Source organism: Postia placenta, assembly GCF_002117355.1.
Source record: "Postia placenta MAD-698-R-SB12 unplaced genomic scaffold POSPLAscaffold_1, whole genome shotgun sequence".
In the NCBI taxonomy this organism is placed as follows: domain Eukaryota; kingdom Fungi; phylum Basidiomycota; class Agaricomycetes; order Polyporales; family Adustoporiaceae; genus Rhodonia; species Rhodonia placenta.
This window is the reverse complement of record NW_020169832.1, coordinates 2109143-2125864: the sequence shown is the minus strand read 5'-3', so window position 1 is coordinate 2125864 and position 16722 is coordinate 2109143. Positions and strand designations below refer to the sequence as shown.

Genomic DNA, 16722 nt, shown 5'->3' with positions numbered 1-16722 from the left:
GCCGATGCTTGAGCCGTACCAGCCCTCCGCTTGCCCTTCCTGACTTTCCGGCGTATATGCGCATCATGGTGCGCGGATGGTCCACTAGGCCCAGGGACATTCTCAACGGGCTCCTCTGGCATCATATAATCATGATATAGGGCAGGAGGCTGAGAGTGTGGTGGCTCTGGAGCCGTCACCTCTGGCCGGGCACGTTTCGCTCTGCCATGCTCTTTGAGTGCAGCGCCGAGGCGCGCCATCAATAGCGGGAGGGACTCGGTGTGAAGAAAACTCCTCTCCCGAATGTCTTCTCCTGCACCGGCATCGAGATAGTCGGGGACATAGAGGTCGAACGCACGGGAGATGTACCTTGCGTCCTCGCGGGCACGTATCCGGGCTGCAATCTCCCGCTCGGAGCGCTGGTTCTGGATGTCCGCCAGACTCATACGCTTGCGCCTGCGGGCGAGCTGCGACCGAGATACCGTGACTATGGACTCTTTGGAGGAAGAGGAGGTCGACAGAGACGAAGACGACGCCCATGCCCGAGCCCAGGTAGCAATCGCATGTTCGACTACGGCTGAGATTGCACCGAGACGTCCTCCAAAAACGGAAGAGGCAGATGAAGTAGAAGAGGTAGATGAAGAGACGGAAGTAGATGATGGCGATCGAGGGCGCGCAGGATGTTCGCCACGGTAGATGTTCTCGTCTTCGACCTCCTCCAGCGAGAGATGGTCTATTCTGTGTGTGTCCAGAGCAAAATCAATCGCCTCGGTGTCCTGGAGGAAGTATGGGGACTCGGAGTTGTTGGGAGCAATGGTGCGGTCAGAGTCGTCTGAGGCCGCCCGCGGGGGCCCGTTGTCTGCGTGTGCTGTCTGCATCTTGGGCGAGACAGCCCCAGAGAGAGAGCCTACGGCGGCAGGACCATGAGATGGATGGGCTGGAGAGAGCACAGGCAAAACGACCAGCCAGTTGCGGGCATGAGAAGTGTCCGAACTCCCGTCTGCTTCCAGCTGCCTCCCCCCTGATTGGTTCCGCAGCCTCGGCGCTTCCATCGATGCCTCTCTTCCATCCTCAGAACGGGCAAACATTTTCCTGCCCACCAATCGAAACCGGCCCATTACAGGGCAAATAGTCATTCTTTCCAAGGGTAGGTACAAACAAGAGTGAGTAAGGACCATACTCGCGTACGGATATCCGAAGGCAGTATCAACGTCTGCCTACGCTCAGCCCATTCGCCGCCGTTTCCCCGACCGTTGTCCGTCGTCCTCTGGCCCAGAGCTCGTTCGCTTGCGCGCAGGCCCGGCGGTTTGCCCCGGAGCAAACGGTCTACGCTTCTTCTCCTTCTGAGACGTCTTCTTCTGCCTCTTGTCGATGGCCTTTTTGACTGCTCCTCGTCCTCCAGACGCAGCGAGCGCATCGTATTTTGCGCGCAAGAGCAGCTCCTTCTTGTCCGCTGTAGGAACCCGTCAGCCTCAGAATGTGCAGTAATTACGAGGAGACCCACCGTTTTTGAGGTACCACGCTCCCTTTCCGGCACTACGTTTCTCCTTCTCTTCCTTCGCTACTTTCCCGAGCGCTTCATGCTCGATCTTTTCCCTGCGGTCCTTGCTGACTTGACTCTCCGCTCGCTTATATGCTCTTTCTAACCTTTGTACCTCTTGTTCGCGCTCCTCTCGCAAATCGCGGGGCGAGTTGGCCAGTAGTTTGCGCGCGCGCTTGAGGTTATCCCTCAGCGTTTTCATTTCATGCGTGTGCATACCCGCTAGGAAACCGTATTGAGTTTGGAAGCGTTTGGAGTCAAACTCTCCCGCTAATGTCAGAAAGCGTGGGTCGCGAGGTACCTGCAACAGAGTTTTATTATCTAGCAAAATGTAGTCAGCTAGCTATAACCCACCACTTTAGATTCCTCCACCCCCAGTTTCTTCCGTGCTACCGGCTTCTTCGAGCTCACCTCCTGTGGCCTATGCGGAAGTCTAAGCAGGGCGAGCAATTGATCAATCTAAATACGAACGAATGCTTGTTCTTCCGTTTGGGTATCTCCTTCTTGGGTTTCCGACCGTCCTCTATCTCCTTGCCCTTCCCTTTGGCATCAGACCTGGAGGTGTCCTGTTCCGGCCCTGAAACCTCGTCCTCCGTTTCCTCATCTTCCGAGTCGCTGAATGCAGTTGCGCGAGACAGAGTCTTTTGTGCATTCCGCAAAGCACCGAAAGGAAGAGAGGCAAGGTCTAGCAGGGGGGTGATCAGGAAAAGTGGAGACATGTAGTAGACCCATAGTACATACCATCCTGTTGTGCGCTAGTCTGAGTAACCAAAGTATGTCAGACATGTGTTTTGAATAACATGGTAATTCACGCACGAGATGTAAAGGCTCCTCCTCTTCGCTACTCGACTCAGGTTCACTCTCTGTGTCGAGCCCGTCTAGGTCCTCCTCGTCAACATACTGCGCTACCCGAGGGGCATCCACATCCACGTCTTCTATTTCATCTTCAATATCTGAGCCGTGACTACTATTGCTGGAGGATGACCCAGAGGCTGCATCCTCTTCTTCGTCTGACTCCAAGGCATCGTTCTCAGATTCAATCTCAGGGTCTGACGCCGCAGGATCACGGGGCTGTTCATGCTGAGACTGTTTTTGACGTGCAGCAGTCGGACTGGTCAGAGCCGGCGCAGCAGGGGCAACAAGAACAGCCTTCGGAGGGGGACGTCTGGTAGCAGGTCGAGGTCGTCGAGGCATTTTGTGAGCGCTGGTCTGACCGCTTGCTGTTTTGGGATTGTGCACCGTGTGCTCGATTGATCGATCGATCAGCGATTGGCGAAGTTCCCACTAGTACTTGTGCCGTAGTTCACCGCCTTTGCCGCAGGATCAGGTCGCAGTCTTGCCGCAGTCTCTGGTCCCCCTATTTAACGTAAGTCTATCAGGTCTACCATCTTTCCACACATCATAAACTCTCAGACACGCAAGGTGGGTACTACCTCATAGCGCATATGCCGCGGACACTGATGCGCGCTCTTTGCATCAGCCATCACCTCAGAATGCCGAAGATCGCTATCATTCCTGGAAGCGCGAGGGTGCCCGGGAACTGCAAAGGAATCGTAGCATGGGTAACACAACTCATGTCAGATCGCCTAGGCGGTCAGGATGGTAATCCACCTGAAATTTACTTCGACATCATGGCCCTCGATGTCACCAGCCCTCCTTATCCTCTCGGGCCCCTCGTCGACGGGACCCTGATGCCCGCGCAAATACGTGACTCTGCGAAATACCCCTCTCCCGCTATACAGGAATGGAGCACATTTATCTCCTCCTGCGACGGTTTCGTTATCGTCACACCGCAGCACAATTGGGGCATTCCGGGCGAGCTCAAGAGCTCGCTTGACCACCTCTACTGGGAGTGGCGCGACAAGCCAGTCATGTTCGTCACGTACGGTGGTCATGGCGGGTCCAGATGCGCCGCGCAGCTCAAGGATGTCCTCGGCGGTGGGCTCAAGATGCATGTGCTCAGTCGAAGCGTCCAGATCACCTTGCCGTCTGATTACATCACAGGAGACCAACGTGTTCCAGAAGACGGACCTATTCCTGATTTCTTGCAAGGATACGCTCCGTCCGTCTTGGACGCCGTTGACGAATTAAAGCAATTTCTCACCGATAAATCGACTTCCTCCGATGCGTAAAATAGCGGTGTGTAGTGATTGTCACCATGGTCGTAAATCATTACTTTGTCTATACATTAAATTTCGTCGACTCTGATGGTATGGTTGCTTCACCGTCCAACAATACATACCAGCCGTCCGCCAGCTGAGCGTCGAGTGCCAGGCCTTGTGACGGCGGACCAGACCGCCAGAACGGACTCACTCCAAACCAAACCGCCAGCTTAGCGAAGAATTGTCGATGTTTCGCTTTCCGTTTCCGTAAAGAATCGTCCAAGATTCCCTCCCATCGGTAAACCGGCCGCGCCCGAATAGTGGCGTCGTCGTAATCAGTGCCGGCTCCTGTACCGAGTGTAGATGGCTGCATCAACGTCCGTTCGTTAACCTCTTCCATGTCGAGGTCGGAATAGTCATCGCCCAGATGAAGGACGTTTGCCTATATCACTGCCTAAATATACTGCAGTCCACGATATACGAATTCTTACCTTGAAGGAACCGTGGAAAACGATGTCGTTCATGCGCAAGTACATCTTGTTCAAAAAACCTGCATCGAAGAAGTCGTCCCATTTCGGTTTCTTGTGCAGCAGCCCGCGCTGTGTCAGGAATGCTTCCAGTGCGGCTCGTGGGAGCGGTGTATAGGCAATGGACGTGGGGTAGTGCGGGTTGAAGTCAGACGCATGCTTGTTCAGCGCGCTGATCGTGTCATAGTTCCGCCTCCATAGATCGTCCTGTTACCGAATGAGCGTTCATGCCGACCAAGAGTAAGACGTCCTGCTTACCCAGAAGATGTACCACCACGTAGCGAGCTCTGACCGAGACACCGCGGCGAACCGCTCGTAAGTGATCCGCACAGCAAGCTCGTTATTCACGAAGAGCTCGCGGACCCGCTGGTCTCTCTCAAGATCAACGACGACCTGTGTCACTTGCGACATCTGCTGAGGATGATTGTAGACCGCCATCAGGAACCGATATGTCAAGGTATCTAGTTTCCACTGGCACTTCCGGCGGCTATGATGGCGATAGCTCCGGAGGATGGCCTCGAGATAGGAGAGACGGTCGGCAATGAGGAGCTGATTCATGACTAGGAAACGCGCGAGGGACTGCGTGAGATCAAAGTCATCCGTAAGGCCAATCAGGGAGCCATTCGCCTTCACGTCCTTATCATAGGTTAGCTCTAGATCAAAGCCGCTCCCAAGGTCAATCCCTTCCCAGAGCAGTTTACCGTGACGTTTGATGCGTAGAGTACAAGTCTCGTAGTGAGTGACCGTTTTCGCACCATAGCGTTGGCAACAGCAGCAAAAAGCATCACGACTGCCGACATACTGGAGGGAAACATGATTAAATAGGGGGAATCGCTGACTCGTGGCGCACTCACATGCGTATGATCATATGGCCAAATCACGACTTGGCCGTCTAGCGCACGTAACGCAAGTCGAATCTGGTGCTTGCGTTGAATGTGCTTGCTCGAGTTTTGAACAACGTACAATTCCAGATCGGCTAGATCTTGCAGTACTTTCATGGGGCCATCATCATATCGGATGACCTGACGAAACTGGTAAGTTAGGAACACACGATGAAGTGAAGGCGTGCGATTTACCAGAGTAGGAGGGAAAGGAATCCACCACGCGTTTCCAAAGAAATGGGAGCTCTGGGGTACTGGCTCAGTAGGAGGCCTCCAATAACAATCAGGACCAACGAAGTGGTCCTGGATGGTCATTGCCACACGGTGGAATCGTTCCTTGTCAGGTCCAGCGGTCAAGCTCACGGCTCTGTGATAAGCATGTGATCCAACGTCGCGAAGGATCTGGGAGTGTCACAAAGATGCATCGGGTAAGAGCGGATAAAAACAGAAACATACCTTCAGGTTCTCCACTATTCGTTCCCCGGGGGACCCGGCGAAGTCCAATAGATATGGTGGGTATTCACTATCTCTGGCTTGTTTGAACGCCATGCGTTGTGTGTGGGGTATCTCGCATTCCGGGCTTGTCAAGAAAAGTGTGATAATAGCTTCCTGCCAGATCCGTCTCCTCGTGTGTGGGCATGCAGGCGATAAGTCAATCCTGCAGAATATCAGCCCATTAGTCCGCATAAGAGAACAACGGTCTTACCGTGGTGAAAATATATCAATGCCTTTCGTGAATGTGAGCGAAAAGCACAGTTAATAGAAGACAAGTGAGCTTACTGAAATCTATTCGACGAGCTAGGCCTAGAATTAGTGATATAAGCTAACAGAGTCTGCATTATATGAAGCGACCATACGTTTAACAAGACGACGCATGAAATCCATGTCGATTATAGTGAAATCTTGACGTTCCGTTGAGCAAATACATCAGTATTCTGTTTGCTCAACTCACATATGCTAAGGCCATAAGTAACGATGTAAATCCTGTGTTACAGCGATCAGTCCATGTCACACAAATTATGGCATTGCAATGGAACTGACACATAAATCACTACCCCATTCAAAATATCCTTTCCGGGTATATTGAGTGCTACGCCCAGCGCAACAGCCGATGTCAGGACGTAGTTCATCCGCGATGTCCATTCGGAGGCGTTGTTGACAGGGTCCAAGAAAGGTGCATAGATGCACTGGAGAATGAAATATGCCAGCATGGAGATAAGGAGCACAATTTGGCGAGCCACAGCGATTTTATTCTGTGAGTATGTCCGGAAGAGGCAGTTGCCAGGGTCGATCACGGCGGTCACAAGCAAGGTCGTTAATTTCGCCATCAGAAATATCGATTCGTAGCTGCCCCATCCCCTCCGGAACCCTAACGGGAGATTATGACAACGAAACCCTCCAATGATAGGGTGACATACCACCATACAGAAAAGACAACGGATTCGGGTCGCGGTTCAACAAACGCTGATATTCGCGATCCATATCGCTCTTGCTCCTTGGAACCCCAAGTCCGGTGTATGGGTCGACGACCGGCACGACCCTGTTGATGGTTTTGTACAAATGGACAGGGAACCAGACTGTGAGCTACCATTGAGGTGTTAGATGGCTGCACCGCATGTATGCGTACTGAGACCGACCCCGAAAAAGCAGACAACGGCAATTATCACGATCACAGGCGCGTAATTGATTTCGTTTAACTGCATGGTAGTCGTGTAACAGAAGTCCAATGGGGCGCGATACTCGTCAGATGGGCCTAGTGGTGAGACAGACGGCGGGTTGGTAGTCGCGTTTGTGTAGGGATTCGGGACCACCCAAAGATCGTCAGACCAGACGAGAACGTGAACCGCCAGTGTGCTGATCGGCAAGTAGATAACTGTCAACAGAAAACTGACGATAATGACCAGCCAGGTATTCTTGGGGTAGTCCATGGGTTGTTGTCCCTCCGAGACTCGAACCCCATAGCATAGACGAGTTACACGCCAGAAGTATAAAAGCAGCACTGCGGCAATGGTCATGAGGACGACCAGTAATACAAGCGACTCGGTCAGCGATGTCCCAAAGTTTAGTGCAAGGACATTCGGTCTGTGGTAGGACATGTCAGTCAATGAAATACGTGGTATGACAAAAGTACAAACATCTTCACAAGGAAGACCGTCCGCCATCGTTCTTCTGTAGAGCCCTGATGCGACGCTGATGGTCGTCAGTATGCTGCATGAAAAGCACAATCGAGCATCTTTACCAAGTGTGCTCAAGATGAGTGCGAAGATCTGGAGTGTGTCAAACAAGCCTTGAACGCTATAAAAAGAGGCTAATGCACTCGAGCCCTGGGGTATGGCCCATTAGGCATTGAAATTGAGATATAGAAGAGGAAACATACAGTGATACCAAGCACGATGCTAATTAGGTTGGACAATATGGCACCACAGTTCCTCCACCCAGGTGGAATGGTTGCGTTGTGCTCCAAATCAGCGAGTGACTTCTTAGATGCCGCCAGCTGGTCCATTGGAGGGAACATCACTGCAGCCGGAGCCTTTGATTTTCCCTTTGCGTCATCTGCAAGCGATGGGAAAGATGCAGCTGGGAGTCTTGCAATATAGTCGTCCAATTTTGGAAGACTGAGAGGGACGGCTTTGCGGGAGAAGATAGTCGACAGAGGTATAGGATTGTGCGCAGGAGCTTTTTGCACCAAGGGTATGAGGGTTGTGGAAGAACTCCCTGGGTTCCTGTGTACGCCCGTCTGCCCCGAAAACAAGGCACTCACGGGAGGATATGACGGCCCTGGGGTATATATTGTCGAGGTCGAAGCATACGCGCTGGCATCTGCTCCATGCGGGAAAGAGAGCTGGTCGACCTCCACCCCGCCGAGACTTTTACCCATAGCGTCCCATGCAGGAACACTCGACTCATAGCGTCCGCTGGCCCCGGTCGAGCGAGCGGCCACAGAGACAAGTTCGTCGGTCACGTCTGCAGAGACTTCCCGAGGGTGTCTAACGCGCTCCAGGCTCTCAGAGGCTGCGCTTGTGTCGTTCAGCAGCTCTGCGGAACCAGAAGGGATTGTAACATCATCTGTCTCCTCGGTATGACTTGGTTCTCGGCGTCGTAACAATGGGTGAGGGCTCAGCCTGCCCTTTGCTTGACGCGTCGGCTCAAAGTCAGGACTTGACGCTAAGACCTGTTGCTCCGGTTGTGGTGATCCTGCCTCGTTAGCATGCTGGGAACCGGACGCGTGTGGGGAGGGCCTCTTGTCAGTCGGACGTGTCTCGAAGAGACTAACCAAATCTCTGACGGCCATGGTGACTTCACAATGGCGGGAAGAGGGGACGGGGACGAGATCACTCCAGCTCGCGACCGGTGGTCGAGGAGAGCTAGAAACTGCTAGGGCAAAAGAAATGGCATTATTATGGTCTACAACAGAGAAGCACCGTTCCGCCACCCACGTGCGCCCGCCAAGTGATCGAGATGCATGATCGGCTTCCAGAAAAGGCCATCGTAGTAGTCGTACTGTCCCCGTGCCAGTGGGACGTCCGCGACAGCGCCCATCTCACCTCCTTACAGTGCTCACGGGCCGTTGCTAGTTCCCGGACGAGATACCAGGCAGCGCACAACGGTCTATATTGGTAACGTGTTACATGGAGAGTGTACAAAAAGGTATAATGTTGGCGGCCACTTTGTCCTTCGCCTCATATCAACTCCTTCACGAGAGCGGCAACGCTCGTCTCCGCAGAAACGTTCGCTACCCAACTCCACTTGGTCGACGCCACAGTTGTCTGATGGGCCACCACAGAGACACTCGATTGAGTCTCCGAGACAGATCCGTCGGCTGACGTCGTGGCCGACTTTTGTGTCGCGGTCGCAGATATAGCGGACTGAGTTACCGCGGAAGGTCCGCTGGTCTTCCCATTGTCCGCGACTTGAGATCCCTGTTTTTGCAAACCTTGAGCATTCTCCTTGCTCTGTATTACTTGCCAGTTGCGCTTGAGCTCCTCCTCCAGAGGGAGGAGGGGGGCCACGAGGCCCGGGTTCTTCTTGACGTTCTCAAGCAACTCGGGTATGATCTCCGAGAGCAACTTCTGCTCAAGGACAGACGGATGTATTGTTTCATGTGTTGTTTCATCTGGAGCAGTGGGAATCTTCCGCTGGATAGTCTTTGCGAGGGAAAATATGCCCACGGCGGAACTTAAGAATACAGTTAGTACCAGCGGCTGTCTCATACCAGTATAGCTCACTTGTGCGACGCCTGCTCCCCCCAGAGGGCGACTGGATCTGGCAGGCTTGCGATGTACTCGACGTTCAATGACAGGATGTCACCGACATGAGCCTGATGCACTTGTCAGCGACGGAAAGATGGTGATTGTAGCGACACATACCGCCATCCAAGTGAGAGTCAGATCAGCCAGGTCATGTTCCTGATATCCTCCGCCAATCTATTGTATCAGCCGTCAGCAAAGCTTTCATGGCTGAGGAGCGGAATAACACACGTCCGAGTGACATCCTGGGAGGCCAAACTTGTTCAGTTTATATAATATTTGTAACTAACATTACGTACCAGTGAACCAGCACTATTAGAGTTGTTAAGTGTTATTCAATCAGTCTCTAGAACATGTTGAGCAACTCACTTGCTTCAACACTTGCCCTTTGCGTCTGCCGCTTTCCTGCTGCTCAAATTTGGCACAATCCTGTCCAACATGTAAGTCTAGGACCCAAGGATAATATATACGTTACTCACGAAATCGGCTCTTCTCTCATTGAGGGCCAGCGCTTGGTACGCTCGCTCAATGTGGTCTCCTAGCTTATTATCGCTGAACCCAAAAAGTGTCCTGATTCGGTTGGAACGCCGAGTAAGTTCCTCCGGAAGTCCGACAGAACCAACAGTGTCAAAAACGCCAACACATCTGATGCGACAAGTCAGTACGAGCATGACTGATACGTTAATGTCACAAACTTGATGGAGAACCCGTTGGGGCTAGCACTTGCCCGTTTCTTTCCCGGTGAATCCTCCGCAGTCCAACGAGCCAGGAACTTGGTTATGTCCGGCTTCCCCTTCTCTGTAAACACAATCTAAATAACGTTCGTAGAACATGCAATGTTGCAGCGCACCATCGTCGTCGTCGTCCATCTTCCCTATCTTCTGGAAAGCGATGAATATGTCCGCGAAGTGATCCATGTCCGTTCTGTCGAGAATACCAATCTTGCCCTATGCGTGTGTTTATTGTGAGCTACAGTCGTTGTACTTGGCGACCCAAAAAACTGACGATGAACGAAGCCACCATGCGAGCCGTGTACGCTCCCTGATTCTAATCAGTGTCTCTTCAATGAGCCCTATGCGCCCAATATCTCACCCTAGAGAATCCAAAGAGGAAGATCTGTACCAAGAAATTGAGTAACCCTGATATTCAATTGCACAAACTGCTAACCTCATCCCCCGGATGATAATTCCTAGAGGCAGAGATCGTCTGTAAATCGATGACGCCAGATATCAAGAAGAGCCTACTGGGCAATGAAGGCATATGCCTCCTCGACTTTCTCTCCTGCAAATCATGTTCAATTCATGTGATTTCGGTGAGTGCCATGAGTATTTGCCTAATGAAGCTCCGGTAGCACCTGTCTCTCGCGTCAGCGACATCATACTTCGCAAAGATAGGTAAACATACCATCCACAATCTGATCGTAGAGATTGTTTGAAGAGCCAACGCCCGACTGATAGAAGACGACCTGAGAGATAGGATGCCCAGAGGGACTGCGTTGAGGGACACAGTAAGAGTATATAATCTGTATCAGCGCTCAAAACATACACTCTATCGTCGACATGGTTGATTGCTCTGGAGAGACGCTGGGAAGAAACTGAGTAGCAGCAGAGGCAGAAGAAAGCGACCCTTACTAGAACATTGGTGTACTTCCATCTAGCGTCGACAACGATACCATCTTGCCATGTTCTATGTAGCCTATGTTGAAATGGACGCAGACAATTGACCCCAACTACATACCCGTCACAGCAGACAACGATTCTCTTGTGCGGCACTGCGCTCATTTCAGACAACAACGGAGGCAAGGTAGAGGCACGTCGAGGCGACGCTGATTCGCCGCGAGGCCGTACCTTGTCACGGGTAGCGCCGTTGCGCGCCGACAACGAGGAACTGGCAAGCTGGCTGGTATGCGTCGCCATAGTGGAGAATAGATTTTAGTGATCACTGTGTTCTGACTAGGCATCTTTTATAAAGTTATGAGGCGCGACCTGTCAGCCCAAGACAACTAAGACAGATGTAATGATCCGGACTGAGTTTACAACTGTTGCGTATATAAGGGGCACTGTTGTTTCAAGCTATAGGCCGAGATGTGAGGAGCAACTGCACAGCAGTATACATTTGGGCGAAGTCGCCTATAGTCGCCGAAAGGTGAAACGCGGAGCGACATGACGACGATCCCAACGTGCGCCCACAGACGCCCTCGAAGCTGCCAAGAAGTTTCGCAGTGGCACCGATCGTATACGCAGGACACGAGCGCCCAATTAGGCACCAAGGACTATAGAGGGCTATACACTACAACAGAATCAGTCTACATAGCTCTGTGGGAATCCTGTACATGCTGCCAGTCAGGGCATACCGTCCATGCGTAGGGTTCAGGTCCCAATGCACCTTTCTAGCCCCAGAGCTCTTGTACGTGAGAGCTCCTGAGCGCATCACTTCCCTAACCGCATCTGAGCAGCATTGAACTCATCCAGCGCACGCCTGAAGGCTTCTTCTTGAAGAGTTCTACCGGCACTGTGAGCGCCATATGTCGTGCGTTTCCATGAAGACTGATCATGACTTGATGATGCACTGACGAGCAACGAGTTAAATACAATCAAGATCAACTGCCAATAAACCTACTGGAACTCTGTCAGCCGCAATTGCCATGGTGGAAAGCCATGAAGCTCAAGAGGTAAATCAAGATGTTCACGGGAGACGTGGTGTATGAGCATGAGTTCTGGTTCCGGGAACCCAACTGGGCCTAGGGGACGAGAAAGCATTCAGAATCGCGGCGGGACCACAAGAGTCAAATGACTAGACCTTCAAGTATTGTGTTAAGTTCACTCTCAATTGCTCTGTCGCGATCGGGATATCCGGATGCTAAGTCTTCACAAAGACCCGCTCGGATGCGTCTTTTGAGAATATCATTGGCGACTCGAGATATAGCAGGCTTTCCGGCCTGTCTACTGATAATGTGTACGGTCAAGAGGTGTGAGCTGGATTCTCTCCCTGAGCGTCTTGTGGTTTGCTATGAGCGGTCAAAGAAGACGAATATATTAACTTACGTTCTGTTCGGCGATGTCTCACACCGGCTTTCAAGTTCTGTAACTTTCTTTGGACCTTGATTGGTATGCTCGGAATTGGAATCGTGATGACCTTTAGGTTGTGGTCGGCGTCGTCTGAATACGGTGAAATAGGCCTTGATTCAGAGTCATCAGAGGAAGGAGGTGTGAGGGGGTATTCAATGTCAGATTCCTCCTCATCCTCTTGAGAGGTGTCAAAGCGTTTCGACAGGCGGGCTCTGATATCAAGGGAAGACTGGGCCAGAATTCCTATGAGGTATATGCATTTAGGGGACACATGGCGAACACATGGTAGACGTACCTTGACCATCGTACACAGTCAAGCGGTTAATGCCAGCAGTAATGCACCAAGCCGCTGCCCTCTCCACACTTTCCGCCAAGAGACATTCCGTCGCTTCCAGATCAGTATGGACCTTCGGCGGGACAAAGAGCAAGGCCAAGTGAGAAGGCTTCTGTTTGCGTTCGGCGGTAAGGGGACATGGCGGGTCTTGCCAGGCGCAGAGTGACCTGATCGTGGTCACCAACCAATAAACAAAATGGAAAGCGGCAAGACCTAATGATGCCAGCCAGGACATTTATGAGCCAGCACGTCAACCGACGCGTCCTATAATTTAGGCAGAATTATAGTGTGATATCCTATAGGCCTCGTCGCGTGCACGACAATGAAAGCTAGCGAGTGAGCCGTTGCAAGGATGTATGACAAGGAGGAAGTATTGTACGCGACTCGCGACTTCCACGTACTGGAATCACGTGAGAATTGGACACCGGGAGAAAGGGACAAACGCGATGGTTACTAGTACTGTAGATTGTATTCCTGAGTATAAATTACACGACGCGCACAGCCTGGTACCACACGGCACACTATAATGAGACTGAGGCGATGATATTCAGACACTGTTACCACACAATCACGAGGTAACGATGCCATCTTAGGTGAGACCAGGCTCCTCCTGGATTCCCCTCTTGATCTTCAACAGAATATTCGTCTTCCAGTTATCCAACTTTGTAACCTGGTCAAACTCGAAGACAGCAGCAGTGTAGGTCTCGAGGTCTCCGGCTTCGATCGCCTCGATGAGCACATTCACGAACTTGGCCTCGCGTGTAGTGCTGAAACTAGTATCGAGAGACGAGTACTTGCCAAGGTTGCGCTTCGCGCTGACTGTATCCTGTTATAACGGATTGCCTGTGAGCTGACAGACAGTTTATAGACTTGGTAACCTACCCCCATGGCGAGTGCGCACAGGCTGGCCCGCAGCCAGTATTCCTTTACGCTGTACCTCGTGAGTGCGGATGACAAGGAGCCATTGGCTACCTGTTCATAACGCGCGATCGCTTGGGGGTATTCTTCCAGTTCAGCGTGTAGATCTGCGGCGTCCTTGTAGCACGAATTGGCAGTTCTGTTGCAAGCTATGAGTATTACAAAGAACTTCACCATATGAGGGCTGTACTCACGCCGTAGCATCTTCCTGCGCGTACCACTCCGCAGCCCGTTCAAAGCTTTCGCATGCTTTCCGCAGTTCATGGAGTTCCGTGAGGTATATCTGCCCGATCTCCTTCTCTCTATCAGCAGCCTGCCTGAAGCGTCCCCCTTGTGTAAGGTGTGTAATAGTATGTGTGAGTGCTTGGATGGCGACTGAACGCGAGGGATCAAGTCGATTAGGGTTATACTGAGGATCGCACGCATGTTACCGCACTCACGATCAGGATGACCCCGCTTGTACGCCTTCGCGGCGTTCCACCAGGCGTTCGCAGCCTCGTTTGTCTCCTGGCTCTTCTCCCTGCACTCCGCCTCCCTCGCATGAGCGTCCCCGGCCTCCCGGAATAGCTTGTCGATCTTGAAGGAGTTCGCAGCCTGCTGATACATGTCGCCGGCCTCCTCATACTTGGTAGACGAGGACGAGAACCAGCCCGTCGACGAGTTGGCTTTCTTGTCCGCCTTTTCCAGCAACGCCTGCGCCGGAGATTTAGATGGCATCGTGTCAAGTGGGTGTGATGTATATGGTCAAGGACAAAGGCACTGTGCTGGTCGCGACTGGGCAGTGGCGCCGGCGTCACCGCACGTGTCCGCAATGCATTGAGATCGAGATCTCTGTCTAGATGTCCTTGTCCATAGCAGCATTACATTTACTGACTCAACCCCCTTGCCCATTCACCGCGATCACCCCTCGTTGTATTCTCGTCAGCACGGTGTCTCTACGCGATGTCTGCTCTACCTGTTGACTCGCTCAAGAGTCTCGCCGATCTTCATCCCAAGCCCTCTCACTTAACCTTTCAGTATGGCACCGCAGGCTTCAGGACACTGTATGCATTGTGGCACACATTTTGTTGAGTGGCAGTCTACTCACAAATGGTAATACATACAGAGGTAGTGTGTTGGACTCTGTGATGTTCAGGGTCGGCGTGCTTGCCGGCCTGCGTAGTAAGAAGCTTGACGGGAAGACAATCGGTGTGATGGTGACTGCCTCACACAATCCCGAACCTGTGAGGATAGTGTGGCAGGAGGATGTGTCACCAAGCTAATCCATTGCTTAGGATAATGGTGTGAAGCTTGTGGACCCCCGCGGTGAGATGCTCGAAAACGCTTGGGAAGTCCACGCGACTACCCTTGCCAACGCACCGACCACCGACGCGTTTGTGGAAGCCCTGAGCGCTTTCGTCAAGGCATTGAAGATTGACCTTTCAAAACCTGCGAGAGTTGTTTATGCTCGTGACACACGCCCGTCTGGTCCCGCACTGGTCTCTGCATTGGAGGACGGCATCAAGGCAATTGGAGCGGAAGGCCGCGACGCCGGGGTGACGACTACTCCAGTCCTTCATTACTTGGTCCGGGCGATCAATACCAAGGGGACACCGGAAGAGTATGGCGAGGATTCCGAAGAAGGTTATTTGAACAAGCTCACTGCTGCATTCAAGAAGCTTGTGGTATGTTAGAAACCGGATGCATATGTGGATTGGCCTAGTTTTAACATAGGACATTTGTCTAGGCAGGGAAGCCCGCGTCCCCTCCGCTTATCGTGGACTGTGCCAATGGCGTTGGCGCCAAGATTGCTGCCAAACTGTCAGAGTCTCTTGGAGATACATTACGTTTGATCCCAGTCAACACAGCCACGACGACACCTGAAGCACTTAATAATTCTTGCGGCGCGGATTATGTCAAGACATCTCAGAAACTGCCGCCGTCATTGGCCTCGCAACTCAAGGCGGGACAGCGCGCTTGCAGTCTCGATGGTGATGCCGACCGCCTGATCTACTACTACCTGGATGACCGATCCAAGTTCCACATGCTTGACGGTGACAAGATCGCCGCTTTGGTGGCTGCCTTTGTCGTCGACCTTACCAAGGCTGCTGGCCTTGAGAGCCAGATCAAGGTTGGCATCGTCCAGACTGCATACGCCAACGGTGGTTCGACCAAGTACCTGTCCGAGGTGCGCTATTATGTACATGTCGAAGTGATACGAAGATGATACTCATTTCGCCTTGCACAGCGTCTACCTGTGAAATGCGTCCCAACTGGCGTGAAGCACCTGCACCATGCAGCGGAGAAGTACGACGTTGGCGTATACTTCGAAGCCAATGGACATGGCACCGTTCTTTTCTCTCCAGAAAGTCTGAAAACGCTCTCATCCCACCAGCCGTCTACGCCTGCTCAGTCAACCGCCTTGAACTACCTCGTCCAACTCACCAACGTAATCAATCAAACCGTTGGCGATGGCCTCTCTGACATGCTTCTCGTTGAAGTCGTTCTGGCCCACAAGGCGTATAGCGGAGAGGAGTGGGACTCACTATATGTCGACCTGCCGAACCGTCTGGTGAAAGTCGTGGTTGCCAACCGAAACATATTCAAAACGGAGGATGCGGAGCGACGACTAGTAAGCCCTCCTGGCCTACAGACGAAGATTGATGAATTGGTCCGTCGGTACAATGGCGGACGAACCTTCGTCAGACCTAGTGGCACGGAGGACGTTGTCAGGGTGTACGCCGAGGCAATTGTCAGGTCTCAGGCTGACGGTATGTCGACCAGTTCTGCTCTGTGCCGAAGAAGACACCTGACAAGTTATATTATGCAGAGCTCGCTTTCCGCATTGCCGGACTGGTCTATGATGAGACCGGCGGTGACCCCGCGCGTCGCCCGGTTGAGTTCCTGTAAAGTGGTGGATAGGAAGCCGGAAGGAACAGATTTATGTATAGTATGAGTGTCGTGTGCATGGACTAGGTTGCATTTCTGTAAAAGTATTCAGCGTGAAAAAGTGTACGGATGCGAAATCCGACCCGGACGGAGCATGCCACAACGTTGATCGCTCGGTAACGGCCGAACCCGGAGGATTTGTACGTCAGGTAACACGTCCGCCCGGAGTGGATGTCGCAAGAATGTCGACTAAGCTCA

At 52.3% G+C, this 16722-nt stretch overlaps 7 protein-coding genes across 7 annotated transcripts; 2 read left to right on the top strand and 5 right to left on the bottom strand.

Moving 5' to 3' along the window:
• Window positions 1-1202: 1202 nt before the first annotated feature.
• On the bottom strand, window positions 1203-2713 carry POSPLADRAFT_1130084 (hypothetical protein; the record flags this gene model as incomplete). Its single annotated transcript, XM_024483913.1, has 5 exons — window positions 1203-1432; window positions 1484-1820; window positions 1874-1940; window positions 1991-2204; window positions 2320-2713. 5 exons carry the CDS (start codon window positions 2711-2713, stop codon window positions 1203-1205), a joined length of 1242 nt encoding a protein of 413 aa, XP_024344319.1.
• A 221-nt stretch (window positions 2714-2934) lies between these two features.
• POSPLADRAFT_1072404 (hypothetical protein) lies at window positions 2935-3727 on the top strand. The gene is made up of 2 exons (XM_024482514.1): window positions 2935-2941; window positions 3000-3727. Exon 2 carries the CDS (start codon window positions 3013-3015, stop codon window positions 3649-3651), a length of 639 nt encoding a protein of 212 aa, XP_024344318.1. The 5' UTR covers window positions 2935-2941; window positions 3000-3012; the 3' UTR covers window positions 3652-3727.
• Window positions 3650-7544, bottom strand: POSPLADRAFT_1164919 (hypothetical protein; the record flags this gene model as incomplete). Its single annotated transcript, XM_024487851.1, has 16 exons — window positions 3650-4063; window positions 4113-4355; window positions 4407-4949; window positions 5003-5170; window positions 5225-5431; window positions 5486-5687; window positions 5736-5757; window positions 5810-5833; window positions 5887-5931; window positions 5982-6013; window positions 6071-6398; window positions 6448-6606; window positions 6657-7111; window positions 7165-7219; window positions 7269-7353; window positions 7407-7544. 16 exons carry the CDS (start codon window positions 7542-7544, stop codon window positions 3701-3703), a joined length of 3069 nt encoding a protein of 1022 aa, XP_024344317.1. The 3' UTR covers window positions 3650-3700.
• Window positions 7545-8943: 1399 nt separating this feature from the next.
• Window positions 8944-10859, bottom strand: POSPLADRAFT_1093649 (hypothetical protein; the record flags this gene model as incomplete). Its single annotated transcript, XM_024483111.1, has 15 exons — window positions 8944-9205; window positions 9256-9347; window positions 9397-9453; window positions 9508-9521; window positions 9576-9588; window positions 9646-9705; window positions 9756-9921; window positions 9972-10074; window positions 10127-10223; window positions 10282-10317; window positions 10369-10392; window positions 10444-10465; window positions 10521-10552; window positions 10658-10766; window positions 10822-10859. Coding segments are annotated over 15 exons (1125 nt in total), but the record flags the coding sequence as incomplete, so codon positions are not given.
• Window positions 10860-12237: 1378 nt separating this feature from the next.
• POSPLADRAFT_1130515 (hypothetical protein) lies at window positions 12238-12913 on the bottom strand (the record flags this gene model as incomplete). Its single annotated transcript, XM_024483963.1, has 2 exons — window positions 12238-12587; window positions 12640-12913. 2 exons carry the CDS (start codon window positions 12911-12913, stop codon window positions 12238-12240), a joined length of 624 nt encoding a protein of 207 aa, XP_024344315.1.
• Window positions 12914-13130: 217 nt separating this feature from the next.
• On the bottom strand, window positions 13131-14330 carry POSPLADRAFT_1038035 (hypothetical protein). The gene is made up of 4 exons (XM_024477315.1): window positions 14037-14330; window positions 13791-13971; window positions 13561-13735; window positions 13131-13504 (listed from the first exon to the last, which is right to left on the bottom strand). The coding sequence occupies exons 1-4, from the start codon at window positions 14311-14313 to the stop codon at window positions 13268-13270; spliced, it is 870 nt and encodes a 289-aa protein (XP_024344314.1). The 5' UTR covers window positions 14314-14330; the 3' UTR covers window positions 13131-13267.
• Window positions 14331-14538: 208 nt separating this feature from the next.
• POSPLADRAFT_1129907 (hypothetical protein) lies at window positions 14539-16485 on the top strand (the record flags this gene model as incomplete). The annotated part of the gene is made up of 6 exons (XM_024483896.1): window positions 14539-14639; window positions 14702-14819; window positions 14871-15260; window positions 15323-15763; window positions 15824-16346; window positions 16406-16485. 6 exons carry the CDS (start codon window positions 14539-14541, stop codon window positions 16483-16485), a joined length of 1653 nt encoding a protein of 550 aa, XP_024344313.1.
• Window positions 16486-16722: the final 237 nt, after the last annotated feature.

Bases quoted from the DNA above. Each gene is read 5' to 3' on its own strand.
- POSPLADRAFT_1072404 (XM_024482514.1), top strand. From the start codon at position 3,013: ATGCCGAAGATCGCTATCATTCCTGGAAGCGCGAGGGTGCCCGGGAAC.
- POSPLADRAFT_1038035 (XM_024477315.1), bottom strand. From the start codon at position 14,313: ATGCCATCTAAATCTCCGGCGCAGGCGTTGCTGGAAAAGGCGGACAAG. The intron at 13,972-14,036 runs GTGAGTGCGGTA...CCTCGCGTTCAG, and splicing joins CAAGCGGGGTCATCCTGATC to TCGCCATCCAAGCACTCACA. The intron at 13,505-13,560 runs GTAGGTTACCAA...CCGTTATAACAG, and splicing joins TGTGCGCACTCGCCATGGGG to GATACAGTCAGCGCGAAGCG.